General features: G+C 53.7%; 1 protein-coding gene across 7 annotated transcripts in view; it reads left to right on the top strand.

Annotated features, from left to right (window-relative positions):
• ARMC9 (armadillo repeat containing 9) overlaps positions 1-18,040 on the top strand; it is a 150,494-nt gene extending 132,454 nt beyond the window's left edge. The window contains exons 21-24 of one of the 7 annotated variants that reach the window (XM_058533192.1): positions 2,807-2,904; positions 7,240-7,369; positions 15,686-15,858; positions 17,191-18,040. In XM_058533192.1, the coding sequence (XP_058389175.1) occupies positions 2,807-2,904; positions 7,240-7,369; positions 15,686-15,858; positions 17,191-17,350 (561 nt within the window). In that variant the 3' untranslated portion in view covers positions 17,351-18,040. Of the gene's footprint in view, positions 1-2,806; positions 2,944-7,239; positions 7,370-12,800; positions 14,056-15,685; positions 15,859-17,097 lie in introns of those variants that run through there. The other 6 variants (XM_058533190.1, XM_058533191.1, XM_058533196.1 and 3 more) reach the window with 6 other exon arrangements.
• Positions 18,041-18,944: the final 904 nt, after the last annotated feature.

The following is an 18,944-nucleotide window of genomic DNA, read 5'->3' on the forward strand; positions in this document are numbered from 1 at the left end:
GCCCAAAGTAGGAGGCTGGTTACATAAATTATATATCCACACAAAACTGTATTGAAAATGATGTTTTAGAAGACTATTGAATGCATGGGAAGAGTCTCACAATAAACTGCTCAGTGAAAGAGCAGATTATAAAATTGTGTGGATCTTGCCCGCTGTCAACTCACTGTGATTCCAAGTTTGGGGGTTTTTTCAAGTATATGTTTGCATTTTTTAAAAAAGTGAAAAGAGGGGCCGGCCGGGTGGCGTAGCAGTTAAGGTCACGCGTTCCGCTTCAGCAGGCGTGGTTCACAGGTTCTCAGATCCCGGGCGTGGACTGACACACTGCTTGTCAAGCCATGCTGTGGCGGCGTCCTATATAAAGTAGAGGAAGACGGGCACAGATGTTAGCCCAGGGCCAGTCCTCCTCACCAAAAACAAAACAAAAATAGTGGTTGTGTCTTGGCATTGGGAGGGCAGAACATTCTATATATTCTATATATTTTCCTAATTTTTCGTGATAAACACTCACTGGTTTTATAATCAAGAAAAACAAGGTTGAGGGCCGGCCCGGTGGCTTGGCGGTTAAGTGCTCGCGCTCCGCTGCTGGCGGCCCGGGTTCGGATCCCGGGCGCGCACCGACGCACCGCTTCTCTGGCTATGCTGAGGCCCGCGTCCCACATGCAGCAACTGGAAGGATGTGCAGCTGTGACATACAACTATCTACTGGGGCTTTGGGGGGAAAAAATAAATAAATAAAATCTTTTAAAAAGAAAAACAACGTTGAAAATAAAAACGAATACAGTCACCCCTGTGCAGTGCGGGACCCTCCCTCCCCCCCTCCCCTCTGCCCAAGCCTCACCCCGCCGTGGATTCTAGATCCCTCTCCTCCTGTCCAAACTTTGCTCCATCGTTTCAGGCCTCTTTTGCTCCATCTTCAGCCTCCTCTCCTGCTGCCTTGTTTCAACAGGCTCCCATGTCTTCGGGCCCCCTCACTCTCTGGCCGTCTGGCTGCTTCCCTGCCCCGTCCTCTTCTCCCTTCACAGCCCCGAGTGGCCTGGTGGTGACTTCAGCAAGTCATTGCTGCCACGGCCACTTGTGATCTCCCAGTTTCCAACCCTGTAGGACACTCAGCATCTCTCACGGTTGCTCCTGCCGACCACCCTCCTCCTGGCAGGTCTCCCACCTCCACATCCCGATGCCACTGTGGGCTGGTCCCCTGATGCTCACCCCACCTCCTCCTAAAATGCCACGCTCTGCAGGCCCCATTTAAGGTCCCTGAGCCAGCGTGCTTGTTCTCTGGCTTCCATCACACACTGCTGACACCCAAATATCTAACTCCAGCCCAGACTTGCCCCCAAGCGCTACATGTGGCCCCACTGCACCCCCAATTCAGCGTTTTCTAGATGAACACTGCTGTCTTCTGAGCCCCTGCTTCAGGCGTTAATACCCCCAAACCCCTCAAGCCAGAATCCCATCCCGTGAGCCGCCAAGCCCTCTCCTTCCCACCTGCTCTCCTAGCTCGGGCCCCTCCTCTCTGCCTTCTCTTTCTCCCCCAGGCCCTGGGAGAGCTCCTGACAGTTCCCCCTGCCTCCGTCCACCTTCCATACCACAGACAGAAAGAGCTTTCTAGCATCTCATCACGAAATATGATTTCTGTGACTCCTGTTCCTTTAGGGATCAAGTCTAATCACAGCCTGGCTGTCAGCTTCCTTCTCAACTGACCTTCCCCAGCCTCAGCCCTTGCAGCTCCCCAGGACACCCTGTACCCTCCAGCCTGCATTTGTTGTGGTGCCTTGAATCTTTCTGTACCAACGCAGCATAAATATCTACTTTTTTTTTTTTGCCTCTTCACCTTGCTCATGGTGTTACCTTTGCTGGAAAACTTTCCCTCTTTTGGCCCCAGGCAAGCCCCGGCTCAGAGTTCAGGACTGGCCGAGTGCCAACACACACACACACACACACACACACACACACACACAGCGCCTTTCCTGCCCCCTCAGGGCGGTTAAGTGTCTGCTTGTCTTAGCTACTGGAACTGACATTCAAGAACAAGCATTTCATAGGGCCCAACCCCAGGAAGGGCAGACACATGCTTGCCATGGTGTGTCCCCCACCAAGCCCTGCTGGAGCAGGTGGCTAGTGTCCCCTTGTTGAAGGGGAGTCACTGTTGTGCTGCTGTGCAGGGAGAGCCTTCCCCGGGACCTGTTGTGAAAGCTGACGGAGGAGTCCTGCAGCCTGCCTGCCTGCCTCTCTGTGATGTGCTGGCTCAGGCCGCAAGGTCTGGCATAACGAGGCCCCAAAACATGTCTGCTGGATGAATGGAGTCTCTGCCAGCCGTCTCTACCAACCCACGTGCCGACATTAGGCAGTGCGCGCACCGTCTGCTAGTGTTATAGACTGAGTTCTTCCCCAGTCCTCTTCCTGCCTAACTCTTGTCGTCCTGGCTGCCATGACATGTCACATCTTTTCTGATTGGATTCATCCCTTTTCTAATCGGCTTCATCCTTCGAGGAAAACCCAGAAGATTGGTGCCTTCAATTGTTTGGTTGAAATGTCATGCTCCCTTGTCACCCAAGCCAAAAGATATAATTGTGTGTTAGAAAACCACTGAGCCCTGTATCCCTGTAAATTTACAAGAGCTAACGGGAGCGAGGTAAGGGCACTTCCTGGTTTCTGCCAAAACCCTTTAGAAGGTTTAATGTCTGCTGCTATCCGTTTAACAAAAGAATTTCAGGTACTTCCTGTATTTGTTTGCGATGCTGCACGGCAATCGGCAAATATCTCCTGGCTGTCTGTATTTATTGCTGCTTTTTATTTTTTTCTCCAGGCTGGAAGACCGTCCCGTTTGTCCCCAGACGGCCCGACACACCAGAAAAGGCTGCCTTCCGTCCCTGCTGGACGCCCACCTTCCAGTCTACAAGGGGGGTGAGCCTGGCGCTTCTGAGCCTTGCGCTTCCTCTTTGTGTAAGGACATGGCAGCATGCGGGGACATGTCCCGCAGGGGACAACTCTGGCACTGGTGCTGCCTAGAATCCAACGAAGCAGCAGCAGCAGTTACAGACCCGGAAAGGCCTCGGCCCCACGCCGGCTCCCGTGAAGCCCTCTGATCTCAGCCACAGCCCCGAGTCAGAGAGGCTCAAGGGCCTGAGGTCACACAGCCAGACCTGACTGGGGCCTTTTCCTTCTCGGAGCACTGGGTCCACTGCTCATGTCTACAAGCTATTGGGGCAAGATGTCTGACTGCGGAGAGCCGTGGTTAATGTAAAATTGTGGAGTAGGAATCTCAGAACCATGTGGGTCTATAACCAAGGCTTTCATACCTCAAACTCTGGTGCCGAGGCAGCCAGCCACGCGTAAGAAGGCTAGATCAAGTCAGAAACGTGCCAGTAGGAGCAAAAAGCACTCTGGATCCAAACTTGTTTTGAAGCATCTAGTTGAGTTCACCAGAGGCTGATAGGGGATAAGACTATTTTTGAGCTGCCAGAAAAAATATATATGCTTTGAATCAAAAATGTACAAAGTATTTTTTTTTCATTTTCGAGAGGAAATTAAAAGGATATGAGCAGGCCAGATAAAAACTCTAATTTCCATTCAAATAGGAAAAACAACAGAGGAACAGGTCAGATTCCAGTATGAGAAGCATCTGAGAACTTGCACAATCTGCTCACAATTGGATTCAAACGCCTTCAGGCCCCAGTTCAGAGTGGGAGGCTAGTTAGTTACAGAGCCAGGAGAAAGCCAGGTTGTTTGGGTCTCTGGGGGAGGGTCTCTTGATGATGAGCAGGTTTAGAGGTTTTGCCAACTTTGATCATCTGTTATTTTACATGTGTTTCATTAGAATGGTAAACATTACTATGCCTTCACTAAAAGGTGATTAGCTCAATAATTTATCCAGAGATTTCTGCCACCAGAAAGGGGGTTTTAGGTGGTCTAACAATTTTTACCAATTTGACCTAATGCCATTGAGTTAAAAATGATTTCAGGTTCTGTTGGCCCAAACTTCCATAAAGGCCCCACAGTTGCATTTAGTAACTTATTTATTGGGAATATCCTTGTTTTCCCAAAATGACCACCCCGGTGGCCCTCTGTCTTACACTGGATGTAAATGTGGTCCTATCTTTTGGAAAGATTTATTGTGCTGTTACCTGTGGGGTGGAGGCATTTGAGGTTGTCCTGTGTGGAGATGTCTGAGTGGCAGCTGCTGGTGTTGCTGAAGATGTCGATGTCGTTATTTTCAAGAACAATTGATTTTAGCCCTGCCAAAGTCAGGTCCCTGGCAAATTCTGGATCCTCGCGTGAAAACAGCGGGCACCCACCAGGAGACTCAGCCATGGCGGTCACCAGCAGTTCCCAGGGCCTCTCCCTGGGGAGGCAGCAGCTGCTCACCAGCCCCTCCAGATGGGCAACCTGGAGCCAGGGCAGCTGTTCTTCCAAGTCTTGCCATCTGTGCGCCCCGCTAGCCTGCTCTGAACGCTGAGACCATGTTCTGCCTGTCCCGCCCTCCTGCCTGCTCCTGTTTGCTCAGGCCTAGCTGGGACCCAGGACTCCCACCCTGCCCATCCACTCCCCTCCCGCCTCACAGGACTCCCCTAACCCCCAGCCTGCCCTCACTCCACCGCCAGAGACCAGGCGTATTCACCTCTCTCCCCTGCCCTGCTAGGCCTGCTCTCAGCACCTTTAGTTCTCCTTTAAAATCCCTTTACTTGACGCAAGTTCTCCCCTTGGAGAAGCCGAGCCTCCCGGTTAACTGCTTTCCCTAGGTCATTGTGAGCGTGGCTTCCAGTTCTGGTGTGGATTCTCTTCTTCCTTCTACCCTCTTTCAGGCTAGCCCTGCTGCAACCACCCCAGGACCAATGTCCCTGGACCAACGTCAGCTCCCCCAGCTGGTGTCTCCACCGCCACCTCTTCCTCTTCTCACCAGCCTCTATGTGAGGATGGGTGGCAAACAGGCTGCAGCTTATGTACTTGGAATACTGTGTTGAGACTGGTTCTGAGGGTGCGTCTGGGCTCAGCCCGTACGAGTGCCACGGTCAATGAGCAAGGAGAGGAAGAGGGCAGCGGTGGGCTGGGTGGCCGTCCTCATCCTCGTTGTTTTCTGTTTCATTCCTTGCCTGTTGAGAGCCTGATCTGACTTCCTGACCCTTCCGTCCATACAGTCTTGCTTCTCCAGCTCTTTCTCCCACTTCTGTGCTCTCCCCCCATCCCATTCTGGCCTCCCCACAGGTCCCCTCAGACATGACTTGCTACTGAGTCTGGCCTCCTGGCCTTCACTCATGCTAGGAATCAACACCCCACCTCGAGACCCAATGGGAACCCACCACCACGGCCTCCACGTTGGATTTGTTCAGAAAGCTCCTTCACACCCATGCATTCAGTCAACACTGAAGGTGAAACTCATGATGAGGAACCTGTGGCATCTTCAAACTGCTTATCAGTTGAATGCAGGGCCAGAAAATGCATTCTTTTTTAAGCAAAAGACTCAGCCCCACAGAACCAAAAGGAAATAGTTCCCAAGGGTAAAAGCCAGGAATGTGACTTAGAATTTTGCAAGACATTGGCCTGAGGAAAGTTATTCTCATTTCCCCATCAACCAAGACTATCTCGGATATCGAAATTACATGTCTTGTCAGTAGATTCTAGAGTGAAAATGCCCAGCTCTGTCTGAAATGGATTAACCGGTAGGAAGACTACTTTGTCCCAGGAAGCCTCAGATGCATCCGCACAGCTGCCCTTCTCCCCCCAGCCCTGGCTCTTCAGTGGGTCTGTTTTTCTCTGGTGGGACCTCTGAATGTCTGCAGTGTGGCATAGAGGAGGGAGCGGGAGAGGAGGGAGGGATGACTACTGTTTGGAGACTAAACCAAGAGGACCTCAGAACGTCTCAGGAGAGCTCAGCTTGGTTCCTCCTCCCTCCTCCCTGGCGCCTGTCCCACCCATTGCCCCACCCCCACCTGCCCCAGGGAAGCTCCTCATCCTGGAGGACTGCCTATCTCCCACTGGTTGCCATCTTTGCAGCACGATTAACTGTAATGGGATCTCCTCTGTGTGTAGCCCAGCACTTGGGTGTGGTTCACTCAGTTATTATTTCATACACCTAAGGTTGGTCTCCTGGGCCACCTTCTAAGCCCGTTGAGCAGAGAGCTCAGACAAGCTGGCCAGTTGGCCTTGAAGAGCAAATGAAAGAAGGCTGAAATTCTTGTTCCAGTTCTGAGTAGAGACTGTCCAGTGTGGACTGTAAACAAAGCCACCCATTGGATTCCGTACCAGCAACAGATTCCTTGTTTGGGTCAAAGGAGAGTTATCTGGAAGTCAAAGCCGTGCCCCTTGCTATGGGTTTGAGGAATCCTACAGGGAAGATTCCTTATATTTAGGATGAAGCAGAGGCCACATTGCAAAGGTTCTAGAGAGGTTTTTTTAAATGGAAGGGCTGAAAGGAGCTTGGATTAAGGAAGCAGTGAATCGAGACTCTGTCACAGTATTGCTCCAACAGTGACATGGACCCCTTTGGCTGTAGAACAAGAAGAGAAGAGAGGTGGGACCAGAGAAGAAGGGGTCCCTGTCATTTGAAATACAGAACAGGCCCACTCCCAGGCCCTCGGGAGAGCCCCTCAGCAGGGTCATCTGGGAGTTCTCTGGTCGCTTCCCTGTGAAGGTCTCCGGGATGACCCCGGTGGCCTGCTCCTTGGCCGTGGCATCAGCTCCAGTGCTGCTAGTTGGGAACAAGGGCCGATCCTACCCCTGTGGGTGGACTGGGGGATTCAGGCCTGAGGGAGCCAGGGACAGCTCAGAGTGAAGAGAGCCCCAAGTCTGGGTTGCCGGATTTGGCAAATAAAAATACAGGACGCCCAGTTGAATTTGAATTTCAGATAAACAACAAATAATTTTTCAGTATGCCTTTGTGCTCCTGTGCAGAGTTGCCAAGCAGTGGCCCAGGGAGACAATGACAAATTCTCTTGGCTTTTCCCTGAGAGGCAGAGGAGGGCCAGGGAATCAACGGGGCCGATGGTCTGCGCCTCCCTGTGCTGTGCGTATTCCAGCCAGAGCGTGCCCTCTGCGCCCCCAGGTTGTAAATACATCAGGTGGCCACTGGGGAAGCTCCCAGGCTGCACAAGGAAACAATTCCTCATCCATAGGCTCCCAGGAACTGTTGGAGACCTGCCTGGGGTGCGTGCTTTTCTTTGCTTTGCAGCTCAGCCCAGTAAAGAGCATCTTCAAAGAGGTTCCAGAGCAGACGTTGACTGAGCTCTCTTTCCTCCTCCCCAGCCGCCGTGGATGCCAAGCCGGGAGAGTGGTTGCCAGCTGGACGTCAGGGAGAGCCTCGCCTGCCCCCCACGGGGGACCCCAGCCAGCCAAGGGAGGTGCCCCAGATCCTGGGCAGTGGAGAGACCACCAGGTGGGGATGGGGAGTTGTCCTGGGAAGGCTCCTCTGAGGCCCAGCCCCTGATGATGGAAGCAAAGGAGCAGTTCACTGGGGCCTGAAGAGTGGTGCCAAGATAGCCAGGGGAGTACAGCCACCACACCTGATAACCTCAGAGCCCAAGGGGAGGGACCTGCCACCTGAGAATTACCGGTTGTCAGACCGGAAGGAGAGGAAACTCATAAATATTCCCAAGGGACTAGTTTTAAAAACCGCTGGTGAACATGTTTGGGTAGATGAGTGGTTCGGGGTAACTTGAGGTCAGTGTCCTATCTTAGCAATTTGCTTATGGGGAAGGTGGGATGGAGGGGAGAAAGATGGAGAACGAGGTTAGTAAAATGGTTTGGCTCAGATATCAGCTTTCAAAAAGAGAAACTAGAACCCCCAAGCAGAAAAAGAGGTGTTTTCTCTTCCTCTGCACCAAATGAGCTCCAGAGCAAGTGGCCCTTGATGCGTCACTCGGGGTTCTTTAGAATCTAGAAAGGGCCTTTCGATGATCTCACAGGCCCGTTCTTCAGATCTGAGGAAACCTGCTCAGGAAGAGGGCCTGGCCCTGGTCTCAGACTCAAGCTGTCTCCTGACCACCAGGCACCCCAGCTGCTCCCCACCACTTCCTCCAGGCCCTCAGTGCCGTGCAGGCTGAGTAATTTCAAGATGGGAAGCCGACCTCTTGCACTAAGGCGTTGGGCCAGAGCCCTGTTTAACCTGACTGCACCCCTGCAGTCTCTGAATTGGAGGAATTTTGCCGTGGCGACTGGTCAGGCCTTCTGTATCCCACCTTTCTGTAGAACAGGGAAGTACTTGCGTTAGTGTGTCTGCAGTGAGCGGGCCCGCACCTCAGCTGTGGTCACAGCTGACCTCGGCCAGATCCGAAGCTCCTTCAGCAGCAGGGCCTTGGGGAGCTGAGTGAGACAATGGGAGGGCCGCATTCCAGGCCCCCGAGGCCTGAAGCCACCCCCACCCCCAGCAGATGTTTCCCCCTCACAGTGTAAGGGGTCAGAGAAACCAGCCTGCTGGCCCTACTCGGGCCTCACTGCCCTCCCTGCAGGCTCCCACTGATGGAAACCCCACAGAAACAGGAGTTCCTGCTGAGTCTAGAGGCCGCAGGGACTCCTGGAGCTGCCGCAGCCACTGAGGATAGGCAGAAGGCCCACCAGAGCCGGCACCTGCTGGTGGAGAATGTCCGAGAAAAAGCGGGTGGGGGAGGGCAGGAGGGGGAAAGCTCTGAAGCCCATCTCCCTTAGCAGCGGGCTGCACCCCTGCATCTGCCTTTCCCGCTACTGCTGTTAGCAGAGCTTGGGGCTGGGCGTGGGGGTAGAAGGGAGTCAGAGCTCCCAGGGGCAGCAGAGCTGTGGGGCTGAGCTGGAAGGACTTTGGGACCTGGGGTTGGGGATAGGGGCAGTCCTGAATTTCTCTACTGGGCAGAGGGTGTAAAAGATGGCAGGGTGAGCCAGAGACTGGGGGCAGGGTGGGGTTGGGGGCCTGAACGGCGGAGCGTCTGGTCTCTTCCAGCCCAACCCTTGACCAGCTGGGGCCCTAGGGACCCACCTCCCCTACCTCGGCCTCCTCCCCTCTCAGAGTGGCTGAAGGTGAGCCATGACGTTGGAAATGCCCGAGGCCCACAAGTGGTCAGCCAGGTCGGGGTTCTCCAGCTCTCAGCACCTTCGTGAAGTGGGGGGCTCAAAATGAGAGACCTCAGCGGGGTGGGCCTGGCTGCCTTCGCCTCGTGGCTCCCAGAGTGGGACCTGGGTCCAGTCCTTGGGCGCAGCCGGGCCAAACCTGCCCTTCAGGTGCGAGGGCCATTTCTTTTTCCTTCCTATCAATGCCGAATTCCTTTCTGAGGCTCACCACTGGGGATGATCCTCTCTACCCAGAAATAACTGTTTTCGTAGTAGGCAGGGGAGCCCAAAGGCTCTCTTCTTGGAAACATTCCCCCTTGTGACACCGGTGGGGTTACCCACTTGGCCTCCAAACTTCTTTGGGCACAGGTGCCCCATCAGGGTTAAACCCATGGGTGCTCTTGCCTGAATGTCAATCACTTGAATTCAACTCTTATTTTAAGTCCAGGGGGCTCTGTTTGAGGAAGAGGAGGATGGGAAGGGGGAGAGCATACCATTGTTCCATCCCTCCTCTTCCCCCACTGGCTGTCTGACCCCTGCCTAGAATATTCTTTTCCCAACCCCAGCCTTCTCTTCACCGGGCTGCTCCAGGTCTCAGCTAAGTACCCCTTCCTCCTCCTGACCCCAAAGTCCAGTCACGCAGGTACGTTCCCTCACACGGGGACACAGAGCCCACTGTTTGGTCACGAGGTCCATGACTGTCTCCTGCTGTCCTCAAAGACGGGGGCCGCGTGTGGGGTGTTTGTCCCTGTGTTCCCACGCCTGGCCCAGAGCAGGCTCTCCAAGTATTTATCAAGAGGAGAAGGGGAGAGAGAGTGGCTCCCCGTGTGGCCTGGGTGTGAAACATTTCTCCCTCAGCTTCCCCCAACTCCCCTCTCTCGGTCTTTAGGGTGAGGACAGCCCCTCACCCCAAAAGACAGTTGTCTGGGTGGGCGCTGCCTGACTGCTTGGAGCCGACTGCTCGGAGCCCGTGGAAGGCCCCTGGAGCTGTGAGTTGAGATAAACGGTAGCTTGGACGATAGCTTTCGTTGCTTAGCCCCAGCTTTGAGGTGGTTTAAAGATAAGTGCAGCTCCGGCTCCGCTCTGGTGCTTCCAGCAACTGGTCTTGCTGTGCAATTGCCTTCCCAGAAGCCAGGGAGTAAAAGGTGCAGATCCTACGATCCCACTGCCCCTGCCCCCAGCCTTCCCCTCGGCCAAATTTTTCTTTTCTTTTTTCTATCTGCTTCTTAGAATCCTTAGCATTGAGTAGCTGGGGAACAATACTGTTAACCAGGCTTTAAAAATGCATTTGTTTAAAAAAAAGAAAAAAGCCTTCATCCTAAGAAGAGCCAAGGCGTTCTCCCGTGAAATCTGTCAGTCCAGACTGTGAGGGGCTCACATGCACCTCGGAATGTGCAGAGGTTGGTTTCCAGCTGTTTGGCACCCCTGGGAAGGTGATGGGCCTCACTGCCCAGACTATCACGTGGCCTTGCCTGCCTGCCGTCTGCTGGCGCTGGCTCATGGTCCCTGCGGAGAGGAGCCTGGCTGGCCGGGGAGAGCGCTTGCCTGGACCTTCCCTCCACGTGGCCCCAGGACAGGCGAGGAAATGGGCTCCTTGGGTTGGAGCTGTGGCTCCAGCACAGACGCCGACCCGGTCCCAGGCCGAGATCAGAAGCAGACAGTGTCAAAGTTCCTGTCCCGCCACAGACAGGAAATGACTCTTTTGCAAGTATTGTGGCTTTCAAAAAATAAGGAAGAGATTTTATAGATGTCTACGTATATGCTTTCTCCCCCTGCATTTGTCCCAAAAGGACACATGGCGGCTTACGATGACACATAGAGCGCATCAGCTAAAAGAAATGACACACTAACTACAAGGAAGCGAGGGAAGTTAGGACAGCATAGCTGTGTGTTTACACGAGTGCACGCACACACACACGTGTGAATTGTTGGTGAGGTTTCCTTATCTGCCTTCATGTGGCGTGTTCTCCCCCCAGTCCCAACCCCTCACCCCCACCTCTTTCTGGGTTTTGTTGTCGCCCAGACGCAATGTCCACAGCAGTGACTGAGAGCCAGTTATGGACAAGGTGAGCAGAGTCCGCTTAGGGGGCCCCTGAGCACTTTCGCTTGTCCCGTAATGCAGACGGTGGCTCTCGGGGCCTGAAAGGATACAGGATCCTCTGCCGTGGAGAATGCTCCACTGCGGGGTTATGACTCAGCAGCATTCCTGACACGAGTAAAGATTAAATATCTCCAGAAGCCTTTTTCTGCTCCTCCCATCCAACACAATGTTCCTATTGATGAGCGGAGATAATATAAGCAGGCCCGGCCTCTCTAAAAAAAGTTGCCTATCTGGCAGGGCCCCTCCCAATTTACACATATATTGAAGTTTCCTTTTTTCTAGGAGCCAGCACCTGGGTTCCTGCAGCAATTACTTTTTTCTGAGTCAGAGGTGACTGCCGTCCTGAACTTCTGGTCCATGTCTTTTTCTGCTCTACCCTACTCTGGCCTCGTCTCCCACCAAACCATCGCCATTTCCCAGCTCTGGGTTCCTGGCTGATCTCGCCATTCTGGGGAGATGAGGGGCCTGAGGCCACTCGGGGGCCAAGCTGACCCTTACCGACAGCCATCCACCCCGGCCTCCCACGGTGTCCTTCCCAGAGGGCCCTGGTGTCGTCACCCTGTAGAGTTCAGTGACAGTGGCCAGCATCCTCAGTCCACACAGCCGCCTCCTGCAGCAGCGCCAAGGTGGTTGGGAGGACTTCACGGGGAGTGACTCTGCCAAGCCAAGGGGTGGCTCCCTGGTGCTCTGCCAAGGGCCACTTTCTCCAATGCCAGAGGGAGGAGCCAGCCAGAGGGGGCCCCTGTCTGAGGATGCTCTTTACCCACAACAACACTACCCTGGCCAAACAAAGGTCATATTCTAGGGCAAAGAGGAGACTGCCTTTTAAGGTGTATTAGTCAGGTTTATCCTGAGCAACAGAACCAATAGGATATGTGTATATATAGAGAGAGATTTATTTTAAGGAATTGGCTCACATGATTGTAGAGGCTTGGCAAGTCCAAAGTCTGCAGGGTGGGCTGGCAGGCTGGAGACTCAGGGAAGAGTTGCAGTTCGAGTCCAAAGGCAGTCTGCTGGCACAGTTCCTTCTGGCTCAGGAGAGGGTCAGTCTTTGCTATTGGGGCCTTCAACTGATTGGATGAGTCCCACCCACATTGTGGAGGGCAATCTGCTTTACTCAAAGTCTACCTATTAAAATGTTAGTCTTGGGGCCAGCCCGGTGGCGCAAGCGGTTAAGTGCGCACGTTCCGCTGCGGCGGCCCGGGGTTCGCCGGTTCGGATCCCGGGTGCGCACCGACGCACCGCTTGTTAAGCCATGCTGTGGCGGCGTCCCATATAAAGTAGAGGAAGATGAGCATGGATGTTAGCCCAGGGCCAGTCTTCCTTAGCAAAAAGAGGAGGATTGGCATTGGATGTTAGCTCAGGGCTGGTCCTCCTCACAAAAAAAAAAAAAAAAAAAATGTTAGTCTCATCCGAAAAACACCTCCGCAGAAATCTCAGAACAATGTTTGACCAAATCATGGCCCAGCAAAGTTCACACATAAAATTAACCCACACATAAGAGTTTTCATACACATTGCCAAATTGCTCTCCAAAAGGCTGGGGCCCTTTTCTGGTTGCCCTGGGGTTGGAGATTATGAATTTCCTAGCCCTGCTGCCTAGAACTTTCTCTTCCTTCACTTTTTGGCAACTCATCTCAGCTGCCCCCCGACCCTGCACCTTGGCCCTGCTGCCCATTTTCTTTAAGGTCCCATGTGGTGAAGCCAGCCAACCGTCCTGGGTCTGCACAGCTGGCTCCTCCAGATCTGGCCTCCCTGTCCGTGACTGTGTGATGGGACACCCCCAGGAACCCAAGGCCAACCCTCTGCCATTGCCACCACCAGGAATGGCTGCCGGTGTTCACCTGAGTAGTTTTTACGAGGTTCTCTTGGTAGTTCCTTCTTAAAATGTAGTAGGGCTACATTCAAAAATGGTCTAATTTTTATGTTACGTATACTTTACCACAATTTAGAAATAATTAACTGCTATAACAATGGTAAAAATATAAAAATTAGAATAGCAAGATAGGAAAAAGAAATCATTTGATCCAAGTAATATTACAAGAAAACCCCTCCCTAGGCCCTATAAAAACCTCCTTTATATGTATAATAAAGGCATCAGCTATGAGCTTCATCTCATTCTTTTGCAGTCTTTGCTCACCAGTCTGACAGGCGCCTTATCTGTGAACTCCCCAAGAGCGGGAATTCAGTCTAGTTGACTTCTGATCCCTAGTCCCTGGCATAGTTCCTAGCCCACGTGTGGGTTATCATTGAATGACAGGAAAACAAAACGTTAGGAGGAAGACGTAATAGATTATGACTTATCAGTCTGATAGAATAGTCCGCAACCAATGTGAATAGTAATGACGGAGGCTACTCAGACATATGGAGAGATAACGGGTAAGGCTTATAAAGACAGAGCAACATAGGAGAGCCTGTATGAGGGCAGCCATGTCAAAATGTGCACGCGTGTAAAAGGCATGACGTGGAAAATGTTCAGGGGGATAATATTGTGAGTGATGTAAAAATAAAATTTCTTTTTAAAAAATAATTATTTTAAAGTTAAAAAAATGTCATAGGGCTAAATCTCATAGGGGATCCTTGCCTTCTGGCCTAAAGTATGGGCAGGTTTTCTGCCAGTTTTTTCCTCAATTTGAATTTGGAGACGTTTTAGATATTTAAGTTTACTTTTCTAATTATTAAAGTAATATATTCTCAATGTAAAAAAGGGGGGACATATAGAAATATAGAAATGAATCAAATAAATTCCGCTGTTTCTTCCCAAGTCCCACTGCCCAGAGCTGGAATCCCCATTTGTGGGGCACTTACCACAGCTGGGCCCAGGGCACAACCTCGCTGAATCGTCAAAGCTGTCCTATAGATGTTTCACAGGTGGGGAAACTGAGGCTCCCAAAATGTCAGTGGACTGGCCCACGATCAGTCACCAGCTGGAGAGCAGCAGATCAGGACTGAGAGTCTGGGCCCTTCCAAAGAGGGCACCCCCCCCCCGCCCGAATCCTACATTTCACACACACGCACACTCACACACACACACGCTCCCCACTGCCCACTAGGAAGCCTTGCAGCCTGTCCGCATCTCCCTGGCTTGGCCGGGGGACCCTCACTCGCCAAGCACAACAACTGTCTGCTGTGCAGCCTGCAGACTGAGGCGCCCACTTTGGGAAGGGAAGCCAGGCCTGCCGTTTACAGAGCCTCTGCTGCAAGCTGGGAGCTGAGCTGATGCTTCCATTAGCTCTTTCAGTGGTGACAACAAGCGTGACAGCCTGGGACTCCAGTCTTCAGACTTATAGTCAAGAAAATGGGCACATAGATAACAAGGGCCCCAGAAGTCGAGGTGGGAGCAAGAGTTGAACGTGTCTGCAGCTCGTTGAGAGCCAGAGAGCAAAGGGCTGGGCAGGGGAATCACATCCCCAGCCCCAGCCTTGTGGCTGGGAGGTCGCAGAGTCAGGACCCTACTCCCAAGACTTCTTGTCTAACAGCACCAAGCTGCAGGGGCTGCGGGCGCCGGAGGAAAGCAGGGAGCTGGGCTCCAAGACATGGCCACCTCGTCTCTGCCAGGCTGCTCAGAGGGCTGGGGCCCAGAGGGCATCTGGAGAATGGCTGGCCCTAAGATCCCGCTGGGTTCAAATCTTGGCCTCACTACCTGCTTGTTATACGTATGACCTTGGGAAAGGTCACAGACTTGGAGCCTCAGTTTCTACATCTGAAAAATGGAGTAGTAATGCCTGTCTCTCAGGATTGTTTGGGGGTTTAATGCCACCTTCTCAACGAGACCTTCCTTGGCTACCCCATTTAAAATTAATTTTCTATTGCTGCTGTAACAAATGTAGTGACCTGAACAACGCAAATGTATTATTTGACAGTTCTGTAGGTTAGAAGCCAATACACACCTCACTGGGCTGGAATTAAGATGTCCACAGGAGATGTTACTTTCTGGAGTTCCAGGAGAGAATCTCTTTTCTGTCTTTTCTGGCTTCTAGAGGCTGCCTGCCCTCCTTGGCTCATGGCCCCTTCCTCCACCTTCACAGTCGGCAGCATTGCCTCTCTGCCTTTCCTCCGCAGTCGTACCTATTTCTCTGACTCTCTTCTGCCTCTCTCTCCCACCATTCAGGACCCTGTGATTCCCTTGTGCCCACCCCGATATTCCAGGATAAACTCCCCATCTGAAAATCAGCAGATTAGCAGCCTTAATTCCATCTGCAGCCTTCATTCCCCTTTGTCATGTAACATTCCAGGGAGTGGGCATAATTGGGGACCATTACTCTGCTGACCACATGCTCCCTGGCCATATCATCTAACACTTCGATACCCTCCCATCTCCCCTTCCCTCCCCTGCTTCATCTCCTCCTTAGCATTTATTTCTTTTTTATTATCTGCCTCCTCCCCTAGAATGTGAGCTCCGTGGGGCAGGATTAATGCCCCTGGGTGCCCTGCTCCACCCCACCCCCAGCCTGTGCTCAGGACAGTGCCTGCCTGGCATCCATTAGTGCTCAGAAGGGGGAGGCTTGCTTCCTCCTGTGACTCCTAACCGTGCAGTAGCTGCTGTGACTCCAGATTGCACATTTCGTTCCAGGGAATTCACATCAGCCTTCACCTGCAAGCCCCGGACGCCCCGCACCCCAGAGATCCTGGACCTGAACCCAGCCAAGGCCAAGGCGTCGGCTCTGGCCCCTCAGTTCTCCACGTGTGGCCCCCAGCAGGCCAGCCGCCCCAGCTCCACGACGTCCACCTTGAGGGGCCTGCAGAGTAAGTCACACTGGGGGGAAGGGCATCATGCTCCCCACCCGGAGCCCTGCTCCCTCTGTGCCCAGCAGGCTGGTGGGAAAGGCTGTGTCCCCTCCCGGCAGGACCAGGGCCCTAGCCAGCAGCTTCCTTTGCCCTAGAGACCAGTTCTTCATGAATCTTTCTATTTATGAAATTGCCATTGGCCTCAGCGGCTCACACACAAGCTGGCGGAGTGAGACCCTCCAGACAGTGCCACTCGGAGACAAGATCCCCCCGCTGTGGGGCTTGTGTAGTCGGCCCTGAAACCCAGACCTGCCTTCTGGTGGGAGGCAGCCAGCAGCTGCTCAGGCGGCCTTGAGCTCAAACAGAAGCATGTGCCCCAGTGGAGGGGCCGCCAGAGGGACTGAGGGTGGGGTGGGCTCAGAGGGTCCCCGCACTGTCCCTGAGGCCTCCCTCCCACCCTTTGGTGGTCCCTGTAGAGACCACCTCTCCCTCTCTCTCTGTCCCCTCCCAGCCTCGGCCAGTTGACCACCCGCCTCCACTCCCCAGCTGAGCCTAGCCCTTTCTAAAGGGCTTTCCTAAAAGTCAGGGAAAACAAGAGAGATACAGAACAAAAGCATGTCAGGCAGCCCAGAATCAGTCACACTCCGGATGTACGCATTTCTGTGGCTGCTGCCCCAGCCCTCCCTGCCCCGCTGCCTTCCTGATGGCCCTGGAACCGGGGACCTGCTGGGCTGGGAGTGTGGTTCATGGGCCACGGCTGGGGTGCCTGCTGGGCCCTCCCCTCCTTGCAGCTCCTATCTGCTGGGAAACACGCAGCAAAGGCCCAGCCCCATCTCCCCACCCGCAGTGCAGGTCAAGGTGCTTCCTCGCACAGGCCCAGAGGAAGCGCCAGCAAACGCAGGGAAAGTTTGGCCAGGAGAGAGGCAGACAGGCCCTCTGACCCTCCCCGGCCTCCAGGCTGCACCAGGCCCGGGACCCCAGCTAATAATAATGCCGATAGTAACACCAGTGCTGATGGGCTGGCCCGGCCACACAGCCAATAGCGCAGCACGGCCCTGGCTGGCGTGGAAGGCTCGGCGAGCAGTGGATGTATGTCCTGTGGCCTCCACAAACACATGGCTATTGCCAGCAAAACTCACTGAGCACCCCACACCCTGCGGCCTGCTTCCTGTGAGGAAAGAGCACGGCCACACGAGTCATGCCCTGGCCGCAGAGCAGGTGACCTAGGGGACGGTTCTCTTTCTTCTGTTTGCACAGAGCCGGGTGAAAGAAGGGATTGTGTGGGACAGAGGGGGCTCTGTGCAGAGACCATCCTGGTGCTGGCAGCTCGCTCTGGCTTTTCTTCTCCAGGCAGCCAGTCCTACAGGAAGTGAGGATGGTTTCTTCCCCGGTGTCACCGTCCTCTTGCCCGAGGACCAACCAGCTTCCCGTTCTCGGCCAGCCAGCAGCTGCAGGTGACAGATGTGAAGAGACAGTTGTCTACCAGCCGCCGGGTGGCGTGGAGAGCTGAGGAGAGGACGGCTCTCCAGGCCGTCCAGGAGCAGGCCAACCGCAGCGCCTACCACCCAGCATCCTGTTAGTGTCCTTCCCTGGTCGCCCTTCATACACACGCAGGAGAGGGGTCCTCACGGCACCCAGCTGAGTGGACTGTGCAGCCAAGCCAGCGAGCTGGGCCATCTGGGGAGCTTGTGCGGGGGACAGGGGCCAGAGAGCTCAGCCAGAGACGGGGCCTCGGCCTCGATGGAAACCGGCTCTCCTCACTTGGACCAAGTCCAAGGAAACAGAAGGGATTCAGAATGAGGGAAACTTGTTCTCAAGCCACATACCCGAGCAGCAGATCTGGTATTTTCTTCCTCTTTTAAGATCTGGTAAGAATATGTATGTTCCTGTAAATGGCTTGGACTATGGCCGTTCCAGAGCAGCCCATGTGTCTCAAAGGCTTAGAGGGTTGACAAGTTAACACCATTTCCCTTCCTCCATTAAGACCATAAACGCAAACGGCTCCATTGGCAAAAAGACTGGTCCCCGCTGGAGGGGGTGCCTATGCTCGCTCCTTGTCGAGGGTGACATCAGGGCCACGTCTTAGGTCAGAGGAAGGAACTTCACCTGCAGAGCCATCAATGCTACCAAAGCTAGTGGCGGGGTCTGACTTCTAAAATAGAAATGTTGAAATAAAACTCATCAGTGTTTAGATGGTACTTGTGTGTGTGTGTGTGTGTGTGTGTGTGTGCATGTGTGCGCACACGCGCACCCATGCATATGTGAATAAAATCACGTTATCCCCGGCGCTCCATCTGCCCTGGCCGTGCCCTTCAGTGGAGACCCCTTTGTGGTCCCACTGGACGTAAATAGACGATGAGCACTGCACTTTTCTGGGGCCTTCTGACTCCTCAGGAGAGCGGGCAGAGGAGATAAGCAGAACGCTGGGGCAGGCAGGAGGCCAGGCTACCCCTGAGATGACCGGAAACTCGTCACGGGCAGACCCTGGGTTACTCTCGTGAGTTCTTGGCAGTGGCACAAGGCAGTTAGAACTCTGTGGTTGTGTGCTGGCCCTCGATTCTCTGGAAGTGTCTGAGCCCCAATCTGTTCCTGGCAAAGAAGGCTGTGGAGAACACGGCCCTGTCTTCTTGGGCATTTCAGCCTCTGGGCTCTCTGAACTCCTGACTTCACCTGCGGAGGTGTAAAGAGAAAATGCAAATTCTTATCTCCAGGATCGTTGATATGGACATACAAGAAGAGCAGGGACTGGATCCCTGAAATGTAACCACTGGTGGCGAAACCTTGAAAAGGCGTAGAGAGGTTACAGATGAACAGCAGAGGAGCCTGATGGAAAAATCTCTCCCATTCGCCCTAGTAAATCCACTCCCCTCCAGATTCCTCAGATGCCGCTGACTGGCACGCCTTCCCCCTGCCTTGGCGTGGGAGCAGCCCGGTCTCCAGAAATCCAGAGGGAGTGGGAGAGTCATGCCTTTCCACCCAGTGTCCGCCTGGTGGGAAGACAACAGTTGGTTCTCCCTTGAGCCTGCGGATGAATTCAAGTCTGATTTGTGAACGGCCATTTCGGGAAAAGAAAAGACAGTCTTTTTTAGAGATGAGGGGAATCC

Source organism: Diceros bicornis, chromosome 37 (assembly GCF_020826845.1).
Source record: "Diceros bicornis minor isolate mBicDic1 chromosome 37, mDicBic1.mat.cur, whole genome shotgun sequence".
NCBI lineage: Eukaryota > Metazoa > Chordata > Mammalia > Perissodactyla > Rhinocerotidae > Diceros > Diceros bicornis.